General features: G+C 35.9%; 2 protein-coding genes across 5 annotated transcripts in view; both read right to left on the bottom strand.

The window, feature by feature from the left end:
* Window positions 1-8,235, bottom strand: part of mical3b (microtubule associated monooxygenase, calponin and LIM domain containing 3b) — a 26,915-nt gene extending 18,680 nt beyond the window's left edge. For all 3 annotated transcript variants that reach the window (XM_016535485.1, XM_016535484.1, XM_016535486.1), the window contains exons 1-8: window positions 7,780-8,235; window positions 4,507-4,841; window positions 4,204-4,411; window positions 3,039-3,152; window positions 2,857-2,958; window positions 1,578-1,733; window positions 1,274-1,374; window positions 934-1,191 (exon numbers count right to left, since the gene is read on the bottom strand). In XM_016535485.1, the coding sequence (XP_016390971.1) occupies window positions 934-1,191; window positions 1,274-1,374; window positions 1,578-1,733; window positions 2,857-2,958; window positions 3,039-3,152; window positions 4,204-4,411; window positions 4,507-4,767 (1,200 nt within the window). In that variant the 5' untranslated portion in view covers window positions 4,768-4,841; window positions 7,780-8,235. The remainder of the gene's footprint in view (window positions 1-933; window positions 1,192-1,273; window positions 1,375-1,577; window positions 1,734-2,856; window positions 2,959-3,038; window positions 3,153-4,203; window positions 4,412-4,506; window positions 4,842-7,779) is intronic.
* Window positions 8,236-9,448: 1,213 nt separating this feature from the next.
* svopl (SVOP-like) lies at window positions 9,449-16,779 on the bottom strand. Of its 2 annotated transcripts, none has more exons than XM_016535406.1 (16): window positions 16,419-16,779; window positions 15,345-15,516; window positions 15,132-15,232; window positions 14,893-14,991; window positions 14,518-14,589; window positions 14,309-14,433; window positions 13,568-13,631; window positions 13,362-13,487; window positions 13,140-13,268; window positions 11,521-11,594; window positions 11,205-11,401; window positions 10,993-11,104; window positions 10,046-10,127; window positions 9,862-9,951; window positions 9,634-9,747; window positions 9,449-9,529 (listed from the first exon to the last, which is right to left on the bottom strand). In XM_016535406.1, exons 2-16 carry the CDS (start codon window positions 15,475-15,477, stop codon window positions 9,518-9,520), a joined length of 1,530 nt encoding a protein of 509 aa, XP_016390892.1. In that variant the 5' UTR covers window positions 15,478-15,516; window positions 16,419-16,779; the 3' UTR covers window positions 9,449-9,517. The 2 variants fall into 2 exon arrangements, with proteins under 2 accessions (XP_016390892.1, XP_016390893.1); XM_016535407.1 differs by having other exon boundaries at window positions 15,345-15,478.
* Window positions 16,780-19,582: the final 2,803 nt, after the last annotated feature.

Here is a 19,582-nt window from a genome sequence, read left to right as displayed (position 1 = left end):
TGGGGGATTTCTCTCCACTGGATTCACAGCTGACACCCAAGCATGAATAAATGTTTTATTTATTAAGGATGACAACGACGATCAACGGTACAAAACATGAGAGAGAGAGAGAGAGAAAGAGAGAGAGAGAGACTACCTGAATGACTGAGCGCGTCCTCCATCAGGTTAAGTTATATTCATGAAAAAAATTAGTTTGCGATGTCCTAAGAGTAATGTTGTCGTAATATCCTAATATCTTTTCAATGTTTAGGGGTAACGTACTCCCTTATGACTGGTGTCAGTGCTATAGAGTGAAGCATCAGCTTCAGCTTTTTTAGCTCGTGACCGGAAGAGTAGAGTCGTCGTTTTGAGGGGAGGTTAACGTTTTTGATTAAAGATTACGAGGGCACATGAATTAAAAAAAAAATAATGAAGTGCACGGATAAATTATTTATAATAAACACTACAGTATTCCATTAAAAAAATAAGAATTTTCCATTTTGATTTCATGGTGACTTCATGGATTTCATGGTGACTTTAATCAATTTGATATAGATATATAGATTTAGATAGATAGATAGATAGCTAGATAGATAGATAGATAGATTTAGATAGATAGATAGATAGATATATAGAGATAGATAGATAGATAGATAGATAGATAGATAGAGAGAGATAGATAGAGACAGAGAGAGATAGATAGAGATAGAAATAGATAGATCGATAGATCGATAGATAGATAGATAGATAGACAGACAGACAGACACACACACACACACACACACACACACACACACACACAGGATACCAAAATATTGTGCATTCCTACCAAAAGCAAGCCTTAATATCTTGTGCAATATTTCTTCTCAGGTTCATTGATGTTTTTTAAGGTCATTTGGACTTTTACTAGGAAATAAGGCAAAGAAACTTTTTAATTGTTCATTGTTCTCTCACCTCTAGTAAACTATCCCCCACCAGAGCGACCAGCAGAGGGTGTCCCCTGCGCTGACGCACCATCGCTGCATTCTCAGAGGCATACATGCAGGTAAAGTCAAACATGGCCACATCTGGCTGCCCATAGTGGTTGATGGCAAAGTCCAGCGTAGGGAGCTGATGATTGGTGGAGAAATCAGCTGCTTCATGAGCATACGAGAGCAGTGCATTCTGGTCCACGTTATCCCTGGACAGCAGCATCTCAGTGTCAGCATAATCCTGCAAAACAAACACAAGAGAACAGTCAATCACATATCAATGCGTACGATATGCGGATGAATGCACATAATATTGGACTCACGCGCAGAATGACTCCTTTGTCCAGAAGACTTTGCTTTTTGGCGGTCATTACAAAGTAGTGGGTGTCGTCTTTGTAATATACTATATTCTCCAGATCAACTCCTGCACAGAAAAGATGTTGACTGATAATCATTATTGTTTTCATCATCTTAAACATGATAAACTCGTTCATATTTGAGAAGACAAAGAAGCTTAACTGCTGTATGTAAACATTTATGTTAGTTGCTTCAAATACATTTGAGTGCAATACGTGAGGTTTTGGTATCTAGTGTAGTAAGATACTGTATAATGACATAACTCAGTACCGGTAGCCTGCCGGAGATCCTGGAAAAACCTCTGATTGAAGATGAAGGCGACACCGCTGATCTCCTCCACTTTAGCTTCAGCAGTGGTGTTGCGATTGATGAAATTCGCCGTGATGGCAATGGCCAGTTTCCCCCGAAACTCCTTCCTGCGAAACCCTAACAGACCCAGACGAATAAAACCATCAAACAGAGGCTTTGAAACCCAGAAAATGAATTAGTGACGTCCAAAACAGGGTAAAATTAGAATAGGGGAACTGTCTGTTATAGATGACTGCGAAAATCTGGGAGCATGTGATACACTTCTTGCCAAAGCTAGTCACTTTTCAAGCATTTGATGTTCCTCAACATTACATTTTTTTACTTCAGTATTTCAGTACTTCAGTAACTATATGTGTCTTTATATTATATTATTATATTTTCACAGTCATTATAAAAAGAGACATTGAATATAAAATAGCTTTTCACTCTAGTATTACACTATATATATTCCCTAACATATTCCTTAATATTATTTCTGGATGCCGTTATCTGGCTGATAAATCACAAAATCATATATTATCTCATTCAATAGTGTAGCTAAGCTTTCAAGTAGGGCTGCACGATAAATCGCATGCGATATTTAACGGGCATCTTGTCAGTAAAGTCGGTTCTTTAATCAGCGGTAAATCTCCATCACCTGCGGGCTTTCACATGGAGCAGCATTAACTACACAGAGCCGTTGTTCACCGACAAGCTGCGCAAAACCACGATCATATTTTGCGCATGTTTTGCGCAGCTTGTCGGTGAACAGCGGCTCTGTGTAGTTAATGCTGCTCCATGTGAAAGCCCGCACGTGATGGAGATTTACCGCTGATTACAGAATGGCTTTACTGACAAGATGCGCATTAAATATCGCATGCGATTTATCGTGCAGCCCTACTTTCAAGTTCTATTTGTACTTTTCTCTAGTTTTTTGTACTAAATCTATTACACTTCTTAAGTCTAAAGCAGAAGGGTTTTTTAGCTCGTGCCATTAATTAACCAAAATATGAGTGGCATCATTTCCTCAATGAAAAACTAATTACAGAACAAATTGTGCACAACACGCTTTTGGGTTTTGGCAAATGTGTGAGAGAGAAAAAAAGCAAGGCCATTGTACATCAGCAGGAAACTGGGGAACTAAAGTTACGAAATGGTGTGAAACCGGGAAGACACTGTTATCAAGACATTTGTTTGTTGCATTTCTGATTGGATAATCTGTGATCACAACAGGCTCGAGACCATGTGTTTTTGCAGATACCTGGTAAAGTGTTTCTTCTACCGTCTGCCCCAATAACCACATCAAACTCCAGCTGACTGACTGGATGAGAGTTGGGATGGACCTCTGCTCGCCAACCAACACCTGAACAGGACAAACGTAAAAATTGACAATTAATTTTGCAGGTAAACTTAGGGTGAAATTGTATTTGATTACAGTCTTACGCTTCTCCTGGTCCTCTGGAGGTTCCACTAGATGTTTGAACTCCACATTCACATGAACCTCAACACCCAATAACAAGGCCACCTTCAAAAGCATCAGCTGCAGCCGACGAATACCTGCACATACATAGATGTTGATAAAATCAAATTAACATGAAAATGGGAATTAAATGGTCTTAATAAGCATTAGATGCCATTTAAATCCATTTTACTCTCGTAATGTAACATTTACGGATAAAACCAGATAAATAATGAGAAAAAGACTAGAAATCAACACAATCAGAGCCAACAAATGACAATCTGTCACTAATGTTTTCAGAAAGCACTACCAAAAAATTTTTGAAAAAAAAAAAAATATTTTATATATATATATATATATATACACATAAAACCTTAACATCTTTAAAATAAGATCAAACTGATAAAGCAAAACTGCATATTAAGGTATTAACTAGTTTTCAAAGTATATTTTATATTTACAGACTTTTAATCATAAAACTCGCTAAAAGAATGAAATACATGAGTAACATGAATAATTAAAAGATGGAAAGTGCCAGGCCTTTAGTCTAAATAAATTAAAAATAAATTATTTTAAATACTACAAAAATATAGGCATCACAACATGATGATGTACAGTATGAAAAATAGATATTCATTTTGAGAATTGCTTCAGACTAAATTAACTTAATACATAAAATATAAACTATACATTATATAAATCCACTTTAAATCTACATTTTTTATATTAAATGGTAAATGTCGTAAGTCGCTTTGGATAAAAGCGTCTGCTAAATGACTAAATGTAAATGTAAATGTAAAGTAAATTGTAGATGTAAAAAAAGAACAGAGGAAATGCTAATTTCATACTAATTCAAATATAAAATATTAACCAATACTGATAAATAAATTTAAAAAAACTATAAAAAAAAGGATGAATAATGAGAAAAAGTAGGTTGGGACTTGATTCACTGGGAATTGATTGGATTGTGAAAAGAAAGAATTGACCAGTAGCCTGCATGGCCTTAATTATGTCACTTGGAAAGGAAGTTGTTTCAGAGGTGGAGCAGTTTTTTTTTCCTTTGGAATAATTTGCACTGATAAAATCCATACAATAAAACCACAAATGTGCATTCAACTCAGTTTTGATCTCAAGTTCACATTCACTCACTAATATGGTCTATGGCTCCAGCACAGAACTTCCCGTAGAACTTTTTGGCCCCCAAACCACGGAGGTCCTGGATGGTGAATGGCCAAAGGTGAAGAACATTGTTCCGTGAGAAAGCATCTCGCTTTTCCACCAGAACCACCCTGGCGCCCAGAAATCGCAGCTCTATAGCCGTCCGCAATCCACAGGGACCTGCACCTATGATCAGACACTGAACACACAACAAAAACCTGCATGTGAAACCGCTGTCAGTGCACTAGTAAAGACAACTATCTCCTGCAATGCAGTGCGGGAGACTCTTTGTACCGTGGTGCTGGTGCAAGCATGGCCTCTCATGTACTCTCTCTGGCTGGCTCTTTTATCCAGTTTGGCCCATAGTGCTTTGGCCTTCCAGTCGTGCAGTCTGCTCCTCAGGGTGTGGTAGAACTGCGGCTGACCGCCGGGATGCAGCTTCAGCTCTTTACACAGCTCCTGGAAGGCCCTGAGGGTCTCCCTGCATGTGGCGGCCTGCACGAAGGCATCGAACAGGGTGTGCGCCTGACACGCCTCAGACTGGCCGTCCCACATATTTGCTCCTCACACGACCCCAGTGACCCGCACAGGAGTCAGCTCACCTCCAGAAGGCACCAGACACAGGACATCTGAGGAAGAGAAATTATTTCCAGAGATTGCAGGGTGATTTTGGACATATGGGGAAGAGATGAACATGAAATAGGGAACAGCAATTCGCATAGACAGGCTGTGAGGCAGATGCGTCAGCAAAAGTTCTGCCACATTCTTATTTCTCACTATCCATCTGCACATCATGTTCCACTCAGACACACGTCTTCTCATTAGCTCCTCAACTCAGTGACACTCAATGTGTCACTGCTAATATAAGACATTTTTTTACAAGAGACATTTCATTGACACAATATATTTATATTGAAATTAAATTAATTGAATTGCCTTGGACTTTCCTACAAATTATTATATAAGTGCAATAAATAATTTGTGATTTAGTATAATAAATGATTAGTAATAAGTATTTATTATACTATATTAATAAATACACTATATAGTTACAATTAGTAATAATTAGTGAATATAATATAGATATAATATAAGCTTCAGAGCGATTATTTAGTTGATGCTTTCCAAAAAATTCAAAGCTTTGATCGATTGATAATGCAAAATCTTTGTTTTCAAATGTTTTAGGAAATTTTGAGTAAACAAACAAACAAATAAATAACAACAATAATAAATCCCATCACCTATGATTATATTGTATTATCTAAAATGTATATATGATATATGATCTAGATAAATGACAGCTAGATAGATAGCTAGATAGATAGCTAGATAGATAGATAGATAGATAGATAGACAGATAAACAGGAAATCAAAATGTGTTTGGGGTGGTCTGTGGCTCCTGCACTGACTCCAATGATCATTCTGATTGGCTGTTGAGTAAAAGGGGTGGGGTTTACAGTGCTCCATAGAGTCAGCAATAAACACCAAACAGTAAACCACTTCATTACGCACATTACAAAAGATTACAGTAACTGCATTGACTCAATTCACTCAGCACTATTACTCAGCCGTGCAGTTCAGCCTGGATGAAAAGTTTGACCTCTAAGCGCCCACATAAGAATGACTCATTATATGAGCTTGCATGCAGATGATGCCTGATTTGATATCTCATGATTATATGCAATGATAAGCAGTCTATTTAAGTTTGATTTTGGTGTCCAAATCCTTTTAATAGCTGATTTCTTCCCCTTCTTGCACTAACTTGTCTTTAAAATTGATGACAGTGTAATCTGTGCACATCTGTGTCTTGTCTTTATGATAGAATATGATACAGCAAGTGTGCTTAGATTGTTCAAATGAATTAAAGCAGATACTGACATAGTGTCTAAAGTTTAAGACCTTTGAGGGTCAGTCTGGTATTACTGTAACTTATGGGAAAGCAACCCACTGGGAGAAAGAGGGGGATTATGGGTGAGACAAGGTGACTGTCACACTAATCTTTCTCTTAACTTGATGAAATGAAAAGTCTGTTATCAAAATTGAATGGTGACCAGGAGCTGTCACGTTCCAAGAATAACAACAAAAAAAAAAACACCATAAAAGAATCATAAATTTATTTTATTCTAAGTTTACTAAGGCCACATAATAGCTATTTTTGCTTGGAACAGAGCAACCTGTACATTTGTCATTCATAATGTTCATTAAATAATCTTCCTCACACCTCATTTGTGCCACATTTCAATATGCACACAAATATAATTGTACAAATTTGAGAGTTTAGAAGAAAATAATTTCAATTAAATTTCAGTCTGTTCCTCACATAAAGCTATTTTTGACATTTGGACTACTTCTATAGCACTATTTTTTAGGGGTGGGAATCTTTCGGTACCTCACGATTCGATTCATATCGATTCTTGGGGTCATGATTCAATTAAAAATCGATTCACGATTTCTCGATTTTTAATCTCAATTCACAATTTTTCATCAAATTTTTTGTGCACACTGGACATCAAACGCACCAGTATTTTCATACAAAAATGCACCAGTCAATAGTATGGGTAGTCCTCACTCAAGAAATCAGTGTGTCCTATTAACTATTTACTTCCTAATAAATCAAAGATATTTTACACTTAGGGATGTGCCCGAATCCAAATACCGTGTTCGGAAAGGAAATGACATGTATACGGAACCCCTAATGGTAGCCTAATAAATATTAATACATTTTATGTACTGTAATGTAATGATTCATATGTGAATCGATTTTTACCCCACCCCTACTATTTTTCATTTAGTAGTCATGTATTTCATGTAGTTTGACAGACCCTGGTCACCATTCATTTACATTGTACAGAAAAGAACAGCATGAAAATTCTGCTAAACATCTCCTTTTGTGCTGTACGGAAGAAAGAAAGTGAAACAGGTTTGAGGGTAAGTAAATGATGAAAGTATTGTAATTTCTGCATGATCTGTTCTTTTAAGCAAAGAAAATGCTCACAAGTAGTTCATGGAAACTGAGTGTAAGAATAAGAACAACAAGTTACTCTCAAAACGAAAACTCCCCTGGTTTTATTGGAGGTCATTCACACACGATCCTAAATGGAGGGCAAAACCCTAAAGCATGACCATAAAAATAAATGACCTGTATCAATATCTTTTTTCCCCTCTCTCTTCTCTCAAATGTCTCAGTGATTGACTGTTGTGCAGTTTGAGAGCAGAGGATTACAGAACGCAAGGCAAGTGCTGCAGAAAGAGGATCGATCAGTTTTTCTTCTAGTCAGCCATTCAGACATTGATTGCACTGTGAAACTACTGTATATGGGCATTTGCACATATTAATTAAATTATACAGTCATTCATTGAGTATATAGAGTCAACGTGTTACCATGTAAGCATGCACCAAGAATGACCATCCAGCAGCTGCAGTCATATGCTTTTTCACCTCTTTCCACATCATATCTAGCATCTGAACTAATATGTTCCTTAAGATTCTGTCACAAAGCATCAACACTGCTGCACCAGACTGACACATGCACACACACAAATACATTCAATGCAAGTGAGATTTACCGTGCTGCTTCTCTGCGGTGTGTACATGCTGCTGACATGCTTTCCTTCCTCGTCTCTCGCTCTGTTTTTCTCTGGCAAGTTCCCAAGTGGATCTAGAGCTGTTGGTGCCACATTAACTCTGGTATCATATACACAGCTGCAGTGCAGGAATTAGCTCCACCGCTTCACACACACACACATACACACACTCTCTGTCCTCTTTCTCTCTCCATCTCTCTGTAGCCAAGGTCAGAGGAAGGAGCTACCAGGCACATGCTGAATCCTCCTCTACACACACGCTTTCAAACAGACAACAAACACAAACATTGTCTTTCAGGACACACACATGCATCTCTATGTCACATACATCCTGTAGTAGATGGTGCCCATGTTGCAGGCAGAGCATGTTAATCGTACAAATACATTATTCAGTATTGCAGAGGATCTGCTGGTGGTTGCTGTAGGAGTGTTACAGAAAGCAGCCCTAAATCTAATCTTATTTGCCCCGGGACGGAGACTTCTTAAAGAGATTACACAGCACAGATGAGGGAGGGTAAGAGAAGAGAGGTGGAGGAAACACAGATCTGGAGTACATTACCTTAAACTGCCACACTTTTGACTGTCCCTGCCGAACACATAAAGAGCGCAATGTCTCCCTCAAGTGGCTGTTATTGTATTTTAGATGAAAGAGAAATTCATAATTTCAGTCATTCATTCAGAAACTCGTTCGTCTGTTTGAGGAATAATTGAGGGCCATCCCTGAAGAAACAACAGGGAATGGTTTCCTGTCACACTGGTCTCCGAGAAAAGAGGGCCCTTCAATTTAAATAACACGGCGTTCATGCCGTAAACTAAATTACGCACGAAAATAGTCGTTAACGAAACTAAACATGACGAGAATTACATTTTAATTCATAGGCTAAAGCACTGTTGACGAAACGTCAAGGGAAAACAGCGTGCGATATTAAAATACATAGGACTGCCCCGCCTGAGCTGAATCACTCTGCTAGCAGCTTAGTTAACTCACCCAAACGAAACCAGAAATATACACCGCATAAACGTAATTTTACAACTTGTATGGGCAAATATGGCGCGAATGCACTTTAACGTAGGCTACGTGCTTGCTCAGAACGCGTAATGTGAATATGCTCTTTCCGTAAACAATACACGGATAATGAATAACTGAAGCAGGAATAATACACAACATTGTATTTCAATAGCTTACTACGATGATATTGCAGGAGTTTAGGTTTTTACATGGACAGTTTTGGTTTTGTTATATGCTGATGCTTCTATTAGCATATAAAATGTTTGAATTTTTGGTTTAATCTAAAAAGTCATTATTAAAGTTTTTTTTTGTTTTTTTTACTAAATTATATTTATTTTTGACAAAAGACAAAATTATGACCAAAACGAATCTCTCTGCTAGTGTACTCCAAAATGATAACAACATTTAAGCAGACACCCTACATATGGAAAAATGGACTTAAAATATTGATGACTAATCTTGTTCATAAGAGCATATAGAATTTTGTCCCAATAAAATGCTCAGTAACATAAGACTTCCCTCTCAATTCTACCTGCCACCAACTGTCAAGTAGTAAGTTGTGGTTTTGAAGTCCCAATCCAACTTCCTGTTAAAATCGGAAATATGTCAACACAGGCAACATTAAAATTAATAGAAAATTGTTCCAGCTTTAATATGAGATCATGTTTTGTTATAAAAGTGCAATTGTCCTTCATTTCCATCAGGTGTATTTCAGGCATCTTGCTGAAATAGAGGAACAAAACAAAATGTCAAGTTGTTAAACTCTCAATTTGACCTCAGTTAAAGTCTGTTTTGAGAAATGTGGGAGAAAATATGAAGATGCTTACTAGTAATGCACGTCCTCTGGTCTCAATGGGCAAAAATGCCACTCCCACCGCACAAATCACACACGCTGTGGCGAACGGTGACAGGGCCAGAATTACAGACTTAGACATCAACACCTATGACACACGCAAACACGGTGTTATCTTTGTGTAAATCAAATGTGTTAAGCACACATTTGAACACAGATCTTTATTTACACACACACATGCAAAGTAAAACACATAGAGCACCTGTGCAATAAAAGGTGCGATCATTCCTCCAACTCGACTGAAGGATGTGCAAAAGCCCATTCCAATTGAGCGCACGGCCGTGGGATAAACCTGTACACAAACACCAATCGTGACAATTTAAATTTTGTGGTGAACTCTTCCACTAAGAGTAAGTGGAGTGTTCATACTGTATGTCGGGTCTCACCTCTGCTGTGTAAATATAGACCACATTAAAATTCATGGAAACCACAGAGCGGAGAAGAAAGAGCAGTACAGTGAAACCAAACCTGCAGAGGGAGAGAAACATTTTTCAGTTTTCTACTGCAGCTGCACTTCAGCTGGTCACAGGAGGGCCACAAAATGTTTGAACACCATTATTGTGAGTAAATGACTGTGCATACTAGCATACTACCATACTACTTTTTATCTTCAGTATAGTTTATGTACACTGTTTATAGTATACATACAATATGTAAAACAATTTTTATTTTTTTAAAGACACAATGTCATCTAGACGTACACAACTCTGAGTTTTTGTATTGAACACAATGAACACTAATAGTATCTAAACACTTATGGCACTAAAATTTATTACTACAGCAATAATAAAAGCAGTATGCACTTATATATATAGCAGGTACAAAATATAATTCAACATTAAGTACACACAGAATTACATAAAAACGCAATAAAATAAATATTGTGATGTAAAGGGGGACTAGTGAAGCGCAGTGTCATTTTAGTATCATTAATATATTATAGCTTTTAATAATATTTTGAACTAGTATTTATTTTTAAATATTTATATGTATATATATTTTATATTTATATTTTCTGTTTTCATTTTATTTGAAATTTTAGTCATTTTGTTGTGCTTTTGTCATTTATATTAATTTTTGTTCTTTATATATCTGTATAGCTTTTACTAATTTTATTTCAGCTTTGGTTATTTTAGTATTTAAAAAAAAATGATGCCTTGGCAAATATATATATATATATATATAAAATGTAACGTTTATTTTAAATAACAAAAATGCTTTTTTATGGTTCTAGTTTTAGTTATCAATAATAGTTCTAGTTTTAGTTAACAACAATAACCCCGATGAAAAGCATTTGAAATAATTTTACAGAACAAGTGAACAATATACTCACATTGTTGTGCAAATATTAACAAGCATGAAGAAAATGGCCGACAGCACCTGAAGTATGGCCATACTGGGCTTCCGCCCAAATATATTTAACAAGCCAATATTGAGGGGTATGACTGCAGAGGAAACACATGGAAAAAACATACATCAACTTTCAACATTCAACTAAGCTGAGTGTGTGAAACCAGGTTGAGTGAGAGGTCAAAGGTCACTCACGTGCCACCTCGCCCAAACAGCTGATGAGGAGAGTCTGGTAATCAGCCATGTTGAATGGGATACAGTAACACAGCGCCTCCTCCTGGTTGTGTTTGATCTGGTGCTCTGGATCAGCATCCGTCATGCACAGAAGATTCTTCTCCAGTAACTCAGAACTGCTCAGAACTGAGCCATAATAGGAGAAGGAGGCCACAAACCTGTGGATGAACAATGCAATGCGTCACACATCTAGCACAGTGACCAAGCAAGTGTATTTGCTGATTTCACACACACAACACCAAACAAACAAACCAAAGGGAAGTGTGTTAGACATTACCATGAGTACCACAGCAAAAGTGATGTTCTTCTAAAAGCCGGGCTGATCAGAGTGACGGCATTTCCTCTTTCTGTCTGAATACAAACAGTCCTGTTACTTGCACTCAAGTGCGTTTACACTCATATAAATGCAAAGATGATCATTAGATGAGAGAGATGAGTGCCTTTTTTCACTGCCAGATACTTCATAACCATTGAAAAAATACAAACCTACTGTCTCAAACCATTTATATATTTTGAAATCAGGCTTCATTATTACACATTACAAAAAGAAGTACATCTGTGTGTAGGATATGTGTCTGTCTATATTTTTAAAATAATGTGCAATATATCAGCACCATATTGGTTATTGGCTGATATTTTTATTTATCTGTAAATGTTGTATATTTAATTGTGCATGGTCATTTTTTGTATTTTTAGATTTAAATTACCCTTCTCGTCTTGAAAATGTGATCATTAAATGTTAAAAGTTCAAATGTGATCTCGAGCAAAATTTCCATACATTATTATGCTGTGATGCCTAAATTCAAATTTTTAATTTGTAATTTATTTAAAAAAAATGTATTGGTCATTTACAAGTTGTTATCATAATTTGAAAATAATTAATTATTGGTTCATAGGTTTTGTCCTAAATTTTTACTATCAGAGCATCCTTATAATCAGTGTTGGGGAAAGTTACTTTTAAAAGTAATGCATTACAACATTGTGTTACTCCATAAAAAAGTAACTAATTACGTTACTTAGTTACTTTTTATGGAAAGTAATGCGTTGCGTTACTTTTGCATTACTTTTTAAATCTGGACAGGGCTTGCTTGTTTGTTTTTAAAATAAAAAAGTTATATTTTTGGCAAATTTTTTTTTTTTTGTTTGTTTTTGTTTTTTCATTGAAGGAGTAAAGCAACATACATTAAAACTAAAAGTGAAATTAATAAGCCTCAGGCTAAATGGGAAAACAAAGTAACTTGCGTTACTTATTTGAAAAAGTTACTCAGATATTCTCTTGTAAATTAAAAAGTAATGCGTTACTTTACTAGTTACTTGAAAAAAGTAATCTGATTACGTAACTCGCGTTACTTGTAATGCGTTACCCCCAACACTGCTTATAACATAATCTATATATTACTGAAAATGATATTAAGTAATATAAAATGATTTATATTTTATTTACTTTTGCTTATTGCTTAAAGGGGTCATATGATGCTGCTAAAAAGAACATTATTTTGTGTATTTGGTGTAATGAAATGTGTTTATGCGGTTTAAAGTAAAAATAAAACCCATTACAAACGAGGCATTTGTTGCATCCAGTGGGGACATAATTACTGATTATAATGACTTATACTGTCTTGTTACGCGTTGCCACATCGTGACGTAGACATGTGGGTGCGTGTTAGAACGAGCCGTTTTAGGTAGGTGTGGCTGACTCTTAACTTTTATAAAGAATATCTCTTTGGATTTGAGACTTTAGTCTTTGCAACTTTACAGATCTTCTTTATGCACCAAGAGCTTGTAACACTCCAAAGAGAAAGGAAAAATTGAAATCGCATCATATGATCCCTTTAACTGAAACTGTTAAGAGTCATAAAAGACACAGATAAAGAAAAAGGAACTTCTCATACTCACCACTTCAGGTTCCCGTAGTTCTCCTTCAGGTAAGGTGGCGCCATTCATCCTAGCGATCCAATTAAGTGTAGACATGGCTCCTTGTATGTTCCCTGCTGAGACCTGGAACCGTGCAGACTCAGGAATAAACTAAAAAAGGAAAAGGGTGAGCAAGTGAGTCAAAGACAAACATCTACTTCCATTTCCCTCAGCATGTTTCAGCACCATTTAGACAAAACTCACCATGAAGAGTCCAATGAGAATGATGCTGGGGATGATAGAAAAACGGATCATCCAGCGCCAACCCATTGTGGGCACCACCGTCATCCCGAGAATAATAATAAGCATAGATCCCAGCATCCAGAAGATCTGTCAACCAATCACAGGTAAGGTCAGTATTGAAGGTTTCCCAGTTGAAGGTCAAACATAACTTTACATTTTGCACTCACTGAGGCAAGAGGCAGCAGAAACGCTCTGTATTTGGCCGGGATGAATTCAGTCTTCAAGACAAACCTTTAGAAAGAAAATAACAAAGAATTTAAAAAAAGAATTCAATGCATTTGAATCACTGTTATTACGCATACTAGAAAATCAAGGTTGCCACAGTTTGTGATCAATGAATTTCCATGAAATTCCCAGTTGATTACTGGATCAAGGTTTTAAAAATATCCTGATTCAGACTGATTCACTAATGAATCGTTCAAATCTATTTGTGAAACAGTTTGTGAACCAATTAATTAGTGCTGGACGGTATACCGGTTCATACACAATATTCACTCATTATGACAGTAAAATAGGGCATTCTAAGTCAATATACTGCAGTATTTCCTCTCTCAATCAGTAGAAAATATGGTTAACACTCGGTCATGCATGGAAAAAAAAAATACCGTCTTGTACCGTGAAACAGGTATAATTTTGAAAAATACCGTGATATAAATTTTTGGTCATACCGCCCAGCACTACAATAAATTTAAAATAAAAGGACAATTCGCTCACACATCAACATTTCTATGCCTTTCAAGTCTAGCAAAAAGCCAAAACTGTATATGCATGTATAAATGTATATGACTTCAAAGATTTAATTAGTTTCCATAACTGTCCAGGCCTGAAAAAGGGAAAAAAATCAAATTCCCTAAGATTTTCAGGTCTGTACATATGGAAATTATGAGAAAATATTTGCGCAATCTCACCCTTGAGATGTTGCCGCGACACCGCAGCCCACCATACAGCGTAGGAAGATGAACCAGCCATAAGATGGAGAGAATGAAGTCAGCAGAGAAAAATATGATGCCCATATAAAGCCTCCAAACACCACCTGTGCACAAAAACAAATTTATTTCAACAATTTACCCAAAATCCACACTCCAGCACTTATGCGTCAAATGAAACATCGCCTGACCTTCCAACGTCCATATTTGTCAGCAACATAGCCACAGAGGACCCCACAGACCATGAAACCGAGGAACACCATCTAAAATCATACGCATACACAAACAAAATAAGGCTGTAAATTATTATTTTTACATTTTATAGAAAAAAAGTGTATAGAAAAAATTTATGCATACACAACAATTGCTCTCAGTTTGCATATAAATCTGGGACAGAAATACGTTTTTAACATGAAATACACCTTACATCACCTTCAAAAAGATACAAAAGATCAACCAAACTGGTCAGACGGTCACATGTGCGCATCTCGCACTACAACATTCCATTCCTGTCAAACTTTAGAGCGAAAACAAAATAAAGGGCTCTGATTGGACGAGCTCCTCACCGTGGAGACGAGGGCCACCTGCCAATCCTCTAGATGCCATTCGCAGCGGATCTCAGGAGAAACCACAGCCAACAACATGATCTCCATTGCCTCCACTATCTACACACACAGCACATCAGCAATGAAATGTGTAAACAGTAAAAACGCAGTATGCTGGTTAAAAATTAACTTGAAGTTAAATTAGCTTGATGTTATATTAAAATAACGAAGTTAAATGCACAGAGATGCAGTTTTCTTACATTGGCACTACCCATGATGACAAAAAGCAATATATGGAAGCGTCCAAAGCCGATGCTCTCCACAGCCTCCTCCATGGTGTAGCATTTTGGTTCTGTTTGGGCTACAGAGGTCAAAAATAGCTTGAGATGATTGAATGCTACTTGGCTGCTCACAAGTAGAGTAGTATAAACACAAGTGCTTTGTGTTAGTTGTTTTGTTGGTATGTTCTTCACCTTTGGCCTCAGCAGCTTCGGCAGGAGTGTTATTACTGCTACTGGTGTTGATCTCCTCCTCCAGCTCCACTTCCTGAAGCTGGATGGCATTGACCAGCTGGGTCTTCATGGAAGACGAACGCTTTAATGCCATCCTGTTTGAAAAGTCTACTTATTTCCTGAATAGTAGGCACTGAAAAGTGTAATTAAAACTTTTATGTTAACAAAAAGGTAAACCTAAAAGTAATAAATCAATATTTACATAAAAGTATGATGGTTTTAATATATGTGTTGGAAATTATGTTATGAAATTACCATGTTTTTCTGGTTATTTTTTGGACATAAACCATATTTCTGGACACATATAAAGATATTTGGACATTTAATATGGTTATGTTTTTAATATGGTACCATGTTTTTGGACACAGTACCATGGTATTCCCCTATTTTTGGACATACACCATGGTTACAATATGTTTCTGGACATATACTACGATAATACTGTTTTTGTACATGAACAATGGTTACACCATATTTTCTTGTGATTATAAAATCAAATCAAATAAATTATGGTTTTAACATAGCTGTTAAACATAGTGCCATGATAATAGGATTTTTTTTGGGGGACATTTAACATTGTTAAACCATGTTTTTGGACATACACCATGGTTTCAAATAAATTATGGTTTTAACATAGCTGTTAAACATAGTGCCATGATAATAGGATTTTTTTGGGGGACATTTAACATTGTTAAACCATGTTTTTGGACATACACCATGGTTATACCACACATACCATGACAATACCATATTTGGACAAGAACAATGGTTACACCTTAATTTCTTGGACAAATACCATGGTAATATCATTATATTATTTGCTGACATTACTAAGCAAATACCATGGTATATAGATAAGATAATCATTCAGTAGCATTATATGACTACTTGATACCTTTACTGTACTGTATTTTTTAAGTGCTGTATTAATTATGTCACAATCATATTTCTGAGGGACAGAAGTATATCAAAAAGCATTTAATTAATTTATTATGAAATTTCTGAGTATGTGAGAATAACTAAATAAATTCTTACTATAACATCGGATGATGAAGTGAGGTCATGAAACACGATTCTCTGTCATGTCGACGCTTTTCCCATCGCATCTCATCCAGATGGACACTTTTTTAGCTACTGTACTTCTCCTACAAGCACCTGTTCGAGAATTCCCGTATGTTGTGCCAAAACCTTTCAGCGATTTATGCAAATCAGTCTCGCGAAGCACTGATAAAATAGGTCCAGCAGATTTCAAAACTGTAAATCCAATAGGTATCTATTACGAATGTACTATAATCCAACTTCTGTCTCTGTAAAAATGTTAAAACTCCCTTTGAAAAGATGCATCATTAACCTCTCCCTCAGTAGGCTAACACCCGAATACACCTGCCGACAGGTAAACAACGTCACACACTTCAGCTTAGAAGGGGTTCGGTTTAGCATTTAAAGGGCCATGTCTCTTTTTTTCTGAGAGAAAACTCCCAAGATCAGGTTTATTTGCTGTATTTAAAGGGAACTGAGGGCTATTTAGTAAAAGTGGACAAACAGGTTTTAGACTAGTTTTGCTTTTCTCCTTCCTCTACAGACCTATATCTTGTAAACAGTGCTGTGGACACTGTTTACAATGTAGGCTACATATGAATTCACGTCAAAAAAAAAATAAATGTAATTCCGCGGACCTGTTAGGCAGGAGACATGAGTAACGTTACAGTTTTTTTTAGCGAACAAGGAGTGGCGAAAATATCCCGATTGGCAACATTCAATTCATTCGCAAAGTAGCGATGTCCGATTCGTGAATGAATCATTCTTTTGAGTCGAATCTTTTTAATTTACGTTCAACCTGTTTACAAACCAGTCCGAACATTTGTTCACGAGTCGAACTGAATCGGTCCGAGCAGTTCTCGAGTCAGCAAATCACTACGTAAAATATCCCAAACTTTACGTACTAAATTTAATCTTGAAAGTTTAGAAAGAAGCATTTTGTTTTTTTTAGGTAATATATGCAAATGTCTATAGGGAGCATACTCTTAATGAATAGCCTAGGAAAAAATGTAGCTTATATGACTACAAGAAAGTCATATAAGCTTTGTTTTGTTTACTTGTTATAAATTGGCCTATTTTATTTTATACAATTTTATTTTTATTGAAGCCTTATTATCAACCATATCTGAATATTGATCTATTGAGTAAAACATAGATAGATAAAACCAATAGCTTCAAATAAATTTGTAATATTAAACTCTTCTTTTTAGATTTATTCTGCATTGCAGATTATAAAACAATTGACCTCTACCCAGCACTGACACAAAAGAGACATCATTGACGGCACATTGTTTATTATTTAATTTACACAACAATATAGAGACATTAAACATCAAATACTGGGATGCAGTTTGCAGAGACCAAGAGAGAAAGAAATAAGACAGAATGAGAGAAATATACATATCCCGATAGGATCACAAAGATGGTGTAAGCATCTTCAACAAAAAGATGAGAATGTCGTTCAGGTAGTTTACATGAAATGAAAAATGAACTTTCTGTAAGATTTCGTTTACATTCCTATTACATCCTCTATGGCACCGGCATAGGGACAAGGGGAGGTATACTATTGCACACACACACACACACACACACACACACACGCACGCACGCACGCACGCACGCACACACACACACGTTGCATTCAGTTAATCTCAGAACTTGTACATTGTAATTGCTATAAATGTGATTAAGTTCAGTTCAGTGCTGTAAGGTTTTGATGGTTTCAGACAGTCACACACACACACACACACACACACACACACACGCACACACATACATGTTGAGTAGCACCATGTTAATCAAATGACTGTAAATATGACACATTCTCAACCTAGTCTTTTATGAATGCATACAGTTCAAGAAATCGGCTAAATTGAACATAAAAAAAGAAATTAAGAAAATAAGAAAAATTCCCAGTTGGACTTTGCAGTGGGAAAGGGAGTCTACCAATGATGTTTGCCTCTTACTGGTCAACTGTGGACTACATACTGAATATTTAAATATGGAGAAATGTCCGTTTACATATTAATACTCTTTTTATATGATATATTTTAGTCATAAATATTGATTTTCAAATACTTTCAAAAATATTATTCAGGTTTATAAATGACAAAATACTGAAAATTTCTTTTTTTTCTTTTGATGATGATCAGGATGGTTTCTCTGTGCTTTGACCATTGGTTTTTAGTCTCATAAACCATTACATAGTAGTCTTTCAAAGTAGGCTAAATTCTATCAAGCTTGTTTGTATTTTTCAATATTTTTAGACTATTAGCATGCCCATCAAGACATTAGCACACAAAATAAATAAGGAAGAAATAAAGCATAATCCATCACTTCACATGCGTCCCGATTTAAGGCCTGCCAGGAGTCTACATGATCGCTAGAAAAACAGAAAGAACGAAGGAAGGAAAATTATAGATGCAAGAAAAAAGAAATATTAAGGAGAGAAAGAAAGAAAGAAAAAACAAAAGAAACGGATTTCCACAACTCTTTGTTCCATGGCTTTTCAAGTCATTTGTGATTATTGGATATGGATTTTTAAAATCATTTTATTGCACTCGCAAAAAACAATTTCAAGTTAATGAAATATTTTGTAGGACTCTAGAAAATATTCTATTAATTACATCCGATTTGATCTTTTAATGAGCATTTTTCAAGCTTGAAAACTATTTTTCAATTATATTTTCAGTGTGGAAACCCAGCATGACAAAAAAAACACACAAAAAACCCCCCGGAGAAATAAGAAAAACAGTCAAACCTAAAAATTAAAGAGATTAATAAAAATAGGATAAAGAATTAAAACAGAATATTGATCAAGGCCTTTAACCTCAACACATTTCCTTGTAGGAATCGTTACAATACCTCTGTGCAAATCCACATGACCAAATACATGAAAATACATTGAAAATGCCTACCGAATTACGAAGCTAAATGAACTATATGCCTCAACAGTGATTTGGTCTTTTTTTTTAAAAAGTCCCATAGCAACATTTTCCCACATCTTTAATACGTAATACTTTCATAACAATAAAAAATAAATACAATCTAATATGCTTAACATATAATCTAACATATAATCAGATTGTGCTCAATGAGTTGATACATCAATATGCAATATATATATATATTTGTATATGAACTCACTTATATCTTTCTTT

This window comes from Sinocyclocheilus rhinocerous, unplaced genomic scaffold (assembly GCF_001515625.1).
Source record: "Sinocyclocheilus rhinocerous isolate Xijiao unplaced genomic scaffold, SAMN03320098_v1.1 scaffold395, whole genome shotgun sequence".
Taxonomy (NCBI): domain Eukaryota; kingdom Metazoa; phylum Chordata; class Actinopteri; order Cypriniformes; family Cyprinidae; genus Sinocyclocheilus; species Sinocyclocheilus rhinocerous.
This window is presented reverse-complemented; position numbering and strand designations above follow the sequence as displayed.